At 41.3% G+C, this 7,561-nt stretch overlaps 1 protein-coding gene across 1 annotated transcript; it reads right to left on the reverse strand.

Annotated features, from left to right (window-relative positions):
- Positions 1-2,383: 2,383 nt before the first annotated feature.
- On the reverse strand, positions 2,384-5,795 carry tob1b (transducer of ERBB2, 1b). Its single transcript, XM_029455906.1, has 2 exons — positions 5,571-5,795; positions 2,384-4,510 (listed from the first exon to the last, which is right to left on the reverse strand). Exon 2 carries the CDS (start codon positions 4,349-4,351, stop codon positions 3,350-3,352), a length of 1,002 nt encoding a protein of 333 aa, XP_029311766.1. The 5' UTR covers positions 4,352-4,510; positions 5,571-5,795; the 3' UTR covers positions 2,384-3,349.
- Positions 5,796-7,561: the final 1,766 nt, after the last annotated feature.

A 7,561-nucleotide genomic window follows, 5' to 3' on the forward strand; every position in this document is an offset into this window, starting at 1 on the left:
GGCTGCTGACTCCAGCTTCATATTTGCTACACAGAGTTGCACCGTTCTTCTCATACTTTCTAAAAAGGTTGTCTTGTCCTTTTTAATGGCAGCATTGTAGTGTGGTATCATCTAGCTCTCCAAAGTCTCCAAAAAATGTAATTGTGGTTGAATTTAGAATGAGGTATTTATAAAATGTAAGTTATTATGGCTTGTCTTTACTTCCATAGTTATTCTTTGCAGCTTAGTACCGTAGTTACATTACACAGCATTCCCCTTGGCTGAGAAACACCATTCAGAACAAACACAAGTCCTGCACGTAGAGTGCACAACACTGCATACAGCACAACAAGGACCTGTGTGTAATATGTGAAGCTCGTGTCAGGAATGTATCTCTCTGAAGCAGGGGGAGAGCACACTCTGGGACAGACAAGATGGAGTCACAGCAAGGCAACACCCCACACCCTGGGAGACTCCCAGCTGGTGTGACCCCAGACCATCTGTGGGCCTGTTTATCCCAGAGAGCTGAGGTAGTCATGTGTGCAACTGTGTGTGTATGTGTTTTGAATATAGCTTTCCACTCGGGCTTGCAAGATTTCCATACCTATTAAGAAGGGACAATTTGGGATGATGTCTAAAATAGTTTATCTGATACAAACCGAGTCAGTTTGTTACAGCAGTGCACTAAATATCAAATAGACTTTGTTTTGAGAGGTTGAGTTAAATAGCAACTGACTAGATATGCAGCTTAGGACCACCATACTTTACATACTGACATTACAGTCACTTTACATCTCTAAGAAATCTGCACAGTAAACAATCCACCACAAAGGGTGCGTGTTATCTGAACAAACCAGTTATGAAAGCAAAGAGTGGTGTCCCTATACACAAATGCATTTACATTCAAATCAAACTAGGACAAGTTTTAAATGCAACTGTCTCCCAAGGGTGGAATCACGACTCGCAAAAATCGCTTTTCCATCTAATCCACTGCAAACTCCTCCCCCGACCAGCGGAGAAATACATTTCCAACGTCGGGGATTCTGAGCAATTTATTTGCCACACCAATCTAAACTGAGATTTAGATAACGTATACTTCCAGGCCATATTAAGTGAGTTACATAGGCTGCATCACACACTTCTAAGGCTGTATGGTGACTGTCTTCTCTACTACTATTTATATGATAATACAGAAATACAGTAGTGGTAAATAACTAAGTAAATTTACTCCAAAACTGAAATACAATATTGAGGTACTTATACTTTATTTGAGTATTTCTATTGTATGCTATTTATACTATAATAATTTTCTTCTTTTCAGATTTAATAATCACTAAAATAAACTCACGAACCCTCAGCTTTATTCTAGCCATCTAACTGTATACAACATTAGAAATAGCTCCATGTGAGTCAGCTACAACAGTAAAATGTACATTTGCTACTTCAAACGGATATAATTCTGTATTTCTATTTAAGTATTTTTAGATTTAGAATGGAGTATTTTGACATTGTGTTGTAATGACATTTGGATCCGAGTAATTCTTCCAGCACTGCAGAAACATAACACTGTTAATCAATGTACATTTCATATAAGCATTACTGAATGAAAGTAATTCTGAACAGCACAATAAAAGGACACTTCAGTATTTGACATTAGGCATTTAAGATAAACGCTCATTTAATAGTCATTTATGAGCATGTAACTGGCTTTAGGTGTGTTTAGCTGGCTGGGTTTGCTCAGCTATAAAGACACTTCTGTGTACATAACAGGTCTTTGACAAGGGAGGAGGAATTCCTTTAGGCTGAAAAACAAACCCATTTCCTCCTCAGACCTTTGAGTCACAGAATTGCAAATACGTATTTGGAGAGTTATGCTTTGGAACTCTAAACATTGCTGCACGTTTGGCTTGTTCTTTACTACGCTGCTTCCTTCACATGAGATCCATGTCCACGATAGCCAACCAGTGTGATTAGACACGCTCCCATGCTGTTACGATCATTTATTCCGTCCAGCCTGTAAACATACCACACATCCACCCTGAAATTAACGACAGGCTAAATGAAATGTGGTGGTTCATACTGTGACAGTGAGGTGTGACTGATTATAATTAGCTCTCAACCCGTCTTCACTGCCACAATGCCACGTGGCTACTCAGACAGTAACATCCATCTTCAAACCCTGAACAGATCCAGAGATTATAGTACATACGCTCCATGCTAAATGTTGCCAGACAGAATGCACCGTGAAGTGTTCATTCATAACCTCAGGTTGCCCTAATGACGCAGAGTGGCAACTCCTAGCATGTGACCGTCAATACCATTGTCTGCTCAGCTAAAGGATCGCCCAATAGCAAAGTCTACCGTGGTGTTTAAACAAGCAATAAATAAGTCCGCTTTCCACAGATCATGTTCAACTGTAGTTTTTATTAAAAAGACCAGGGTGCAAATATGAAATTAAAAAAAATAAAGACAAGCATATCATTTTTAAGCATTTAATACAAACTTAACAATATAAACTATTTCAGTCCCTCTCGACATGTAAGACACCGACTCAAAATACTTTGTTATACCGTATTTTTTATCAAGTATTGCACAATGTAGGTACAAAATTAATATTCATACGATTACATTTTGTCCATTGTATAGCAAAATCTTTTTAACTTCTTAACAGAAAATACAATTCATCTTTCAGAAAAAAGCAAATATTCCTACAATTGAATTCCACCACCAAGGAATACTCTGTACACAATCTTTAGAATATTTGATGTATTTTTTATTTTTTTTTAAAGATGGATTTCTTTAACAATTATCTTTAAAAAAAAAAAAGAAAAAAGGAAAAGCTGCTGCAGCCATCACAGATCACTGGAGTAGTAAAAAGATATAAATGCAACACCATGTCATAGAAACAATATATACTCTGATATCTTACAAACTCTGTACTAAATTAAATTATACAATTAGAAAAAGACCAAGTAACCCCACTTAGTAGTGCCAATTCATAAAAATCAGCCTCGTCTTACCACCTGTAAAATACTGTAAGAGGCCAAAACTTGAAGCTTGTATTTTCTTTTTTGTATTTTTTTGGAGTATTTTTTTTTTTTCAACATGGTAAAAAAATTTGTGCTTGGTTGGCATAAAGGAAAAAGAAAAACAACGATGCATGTTGAATTGAAGTAACCAAGCTTGGATGTGTTTGTACAGCAAGCTTTTAGTAGAAACAAACTCAAGGGGGCACAGTCAAAACACCCTTGGGCACATGCGCTTGACTGACTAGACACTATATCCTTGAAAGTCCAGTTTCTAACTGTGCGTTTTGTTTTTCCTTCTCTTTGAGCCACCATCATTCATAAATAACAACTCAATGATGAGTTTAGTTAGCCATGACTGGCTGGAATTGCTGGTTAGAATACTGCATGTTGCTCAGACTGAAGTTGAGGCCATCCATAAGGGACTTGTCGTTGAGGCTTCCGTAGGCCGCAAACATGTCAAAGGCATTGTTGTACTGCAGAGGGGCGAGACCCAGGGAGCCCTCCCCGGGGAACACGGCTCCAGGGCTGGCCGGGCCCTGGAGGCTGGGGAACACAAACTCCTTGGCATTAGGGGAAAGAGCAGAGGCTTTCTGTTGCTGCTGCGGACCGAGGCCCAGCCCGTACAGTGAGTGCATGGAGGTGGAGATGGCTTTCTGCTTCAGTAGGGTGTTGACATTCAGACCCAAGTTATTGGTAGGAGACGTGCGGGCCACCTTGCTGCTACTGCCGCTGTTAGTGTTGTTGCCACGGCCGCTGCTCTTCATCTTGGTGGAGCCGAATTTGGTTGCAGCAAAGGTGGCAGTGGTGAAGGTTAAGGGCTGGGTGGAGCGTGGCATGAAAGAGGGGCTGACGGCAGCAGACTGCCCGAAAGGAGGAGAGGGAGAGCTGGACTCTGAGGAAGCCCCAACAGGGTCGCTGATTGGCATGAAGACCTGGGCCTCAGGATTAAAGCTGTTCTTGATCTCCTTGTCCAGCTCTGACCCATTCTCATTGTTATCATCCACATATAGCACCTTGACCGGTCCCTTCTCCCCAATCTGGTAGGAAACCTCGAAAGGGTCGATCCACACACTAAGGTCCTGAGGGAGATTATTCCGGACATCTTCAATGTCCAGCCCGCTCTCTTTGGCTGCCTGCTCCACCACAGGGTCCACCTTCTCCCCTACATGGATGCACCTGAACCCTGAACCTTTGTATGGCTTATCCGGATACCAGTGGCCTTCATATTTTTTCTTCAGCTGCCTCTCAAGCTCTTCGCCGAAGATATTCACACGTCGTCGAGGGAGTTTGTTGTATAAATAGGAAATAATAAAGTTGAGTGCTACTTGAATTTCAAGCTGCATAGCTGCTTCAGTGACGAGGGTGATTCTTTTTCCGTCACAGAGTTGCTTTTTCCGAGTGTTGCAAAAACCTCCACGGCAGCAGTGATCAGTTTAATGAAAAAACTCTGATTAAGTGCTTGTTGCCACAATGAATATCCTTCCGGGGTTAGGTTTAGGATCCTGAAACGGAGCAAAAAAGAAAAGCGTAAGTATATGAAGGGGTTTAAGGTATAAGAAAACAATTAAAATAAAGCAAATTACATATCAAATTAAACATAATCAATGATACTGCATCCGAAATAGCTTCTAGTAGTCTATATTCACCTTTCACCCCTCCCCACAGCAGTGCTGTATCTCAGCTGTACAATATCAACAGCTATAAATAACAGAGGCCACTGACTCAGAGACGGTGTCAGCAGTGTGTGTTCCCCAGCGGTCTAGTGTGACAGAAATACGCAAGCGTGGTTGACCTCTGCTGAGGACGGTGGGTCTGATGGCAGGTGTCAAGTCAGAATGATTTTCGATTGCCTCATTTTGGCACGCGGACATTTTCAGACAAAACCTCTGTCATGTGTCCAAGTGGGAGAATGTTGCATTAACCTAACCAGGCTATTCGGATGCCTCTCCGTGCATAGACTATGCTACAGAGGGGAAAGGAGCACGTACAAGCTTGTCACGAAAATTGCGGTTACATAATAAACATTCAAAGTCTAGCCACGACTATAAAGCCATTTATACAGCACAGCTAAAGGAATCCGCCCAATAACACGACGACAGTGACAATACATACAAATAGGACTCTTTCTCATCACGTTCGGCTCGGATATAGCCGACTGACTGGCATTAGCTGGTCAACTTAATGAAGGGTGTGAACAGAAATGTAGCTTGCTAGCAATCTAGAAAGCCAGATACTGTTAATGTTTAGCTCGACCGGCTGGTTATCAGTGTTACTTTGCAGCAAGCCAAACATATACAGGCACCAACAGCAAATGGAAACGTCATTGTTACAGTGAGAAAATACGAAAATTCGCTTTCATCTGGACTGACGACTGTGTTGATCGACAGCAAGCTAACGTCACATAGCATTTGAATAAGCTAATGCTACAGCCTGAATATAAAAGCAACATTCAATAAGACCATTGACTGACAGTTTGAAATCAATAGGATAATCAACACAATAATGTACACCAATTTCAGACAAATCGAAACGTATGCCGACGTTAAGTTAATATTTACTTACATGGAAATGTACAGCAGGTCCTTCTTGCACTAGCCAGAGTTCGCTCCAGCAAACGTCAAGTGTTGCTTTCTAAAGGAGATACAAAATTATGTTGTCGTCGTTGTGTCTTTATAATGCTCCAGGCGATTTTGCTCCTGTGGGGTATAGTTGAATTCCGATTCACAGGCTTGCAAACTAACTCCCCACAGCCTGGGAGTTTTTACAACTCTGCCCTTTAAAACTTGGGCTGATTTGTTTATATAGTAGTCCTCCGCCACGGACATGGAGGAGGTGGTGATACGGCTCACAGAGGTCAACACCCAGTAAGGTATTTCTATTGGCCAAGCGCACACCCGTCATCAACAACCACCCCACCTACCACTGTGATTGGATGATTCTTTGCTCAATCAACCGCAAGGGTTCTATTTACGGTAGTGGTTTGCCTTTCATGTGCCCTGGACTATTTTATTCGAGAAGGTTTCAACTAAAATATCGGTTGAAACCCTTGTTTGGGGCAAAATATGATTCTTGTAACATCATTGAATTTTTTTTAACACCAACATGATTGAAGGGTTAAAGACAGAGATGTCTGGACATGCCTGTTTTATATTATAAAGGTCCTCTGTGCTCAGGGTTGTGCTCAGTAATGCATGAAACCTATGGCTGAACAAGGAGTCTAGTGTGATGATAAGGCTTGGTAGTCTGTATAGTCACTGTTGCCAGCCAGAGTCCATACTGAAATGAAACCACATTTGGCTCTGCTCTTCCCACTACAGGGTTAAACAGAGCTAGATAGTCACTGTGGCGGAAGGACACACCTGTCACTAGTTGTGTTCCTGCTCTTCACCAATAACATTTTGATGTTCCTAGAGCCAGCTGCAGCTGTGATCTGAGCATTCACTTACTGAGAGTGGTTATCACCTTCTCTGTATCAGCACAATTTCCACCACTTTAAACAAAACAGATGGAATCTCATAATTGCCATCTGAGTAAATATCGACATTCTTTTCCCACCGTGTACCTGTGATAAAGTTCTCTTTATTATGAGGTCTCTGGACTGTGAAAAAGCATTGTTACTCAATGGATCCCGGCAGCTCTCCCGGCTGCACGCTGCCTTCTTGTTTTCAGCAGCTGTACAGTGCAAGGCTTAAGCTCTCCCCTGTCAGGCCTAAGGTGTTTGACACCACAGCCTGTTCTTACCTAACATGGGCTCCGTCACTGTGTTTGCAAAATAAATACAATGCCACGTGAATTTTAGAGCTGGGTGGGAGGTGGCAGGGGAGGAGAGAAGACAGGCTGTTCTTTGGAGGGGGGGGGGGGGGGGGGGGGGGAACGTACACAAAATTTTCATAATGTATGTTGTATGTCTGTAGATGTTACATTTTAAAGATGATTAATATCAGAGCTGCCTGCTACTTACAGGCGCTCTCGTAAGAACAGCAGGGGAGACGTATAGGATTGGTCTGAATCAATAATAATTAATTTAGATAGTCTGTTGTCAAAATCATGGTACTAAATCATGATAGCAGTCATGAAAAAATGGATGATGATATATGCTTCAAATAACATTATACATTAATGCAAACATCAGAGCGGCCTTGGACAACCTGCTCTATCCCCGCTGAGAACAAGACAACATATGGAGTACAAAGAGATGAGAAGCAGAGAGAGAGAGTTTCATCAGTCTTTTATAGTCATTATTTTCTCTTTAAGTGTCTTTTTTTGTATTCCTAGCAATACCCCTATTCTCACTCAAGTCTGCAGACCTCTAAAAAACATAGTGAATGTTAACCCCATATGTATAGATATGGAGATGTGGTTTATCACAATTCTATGGTCAACATTAAAGGGATTTTTCACCATTAAAATGATCATTTGTATATCAATTAAATCTTGATGAATTAAGCAATATGGCTACTGCTAGCAGCCAAAGAACTAGAAACCCCAAACTCAGTGCTAAAATGAAGGCAGAGTAAAACACCAGGTAGTAATAGCAGGTTGTTTTACTTCTT

This window comes from Cottoperca gobio, chromosome 19 (genome assembly GCF_900634415.1).
Source record: "Cottoperca gobio chromosome 19, fCotGob3.1, whole genome shotgun sequence".
Lineage (NCBI taxonomy): Eukaryota > Metazoa > Chordata > Actinopteri > Perciformes > Bovichtidae > Cottoperca > Cottoperca gobio.

Bases quoted from the DNA above. Each gene is read 5' to 3' on its own strand.
- tob1b (XM_029455906.1), bottom strand. From the start codon at position 4,351: ATGCAGCTTGAAATTCAAGTAGCACTCAACTTTATTATTTCCTATTTA.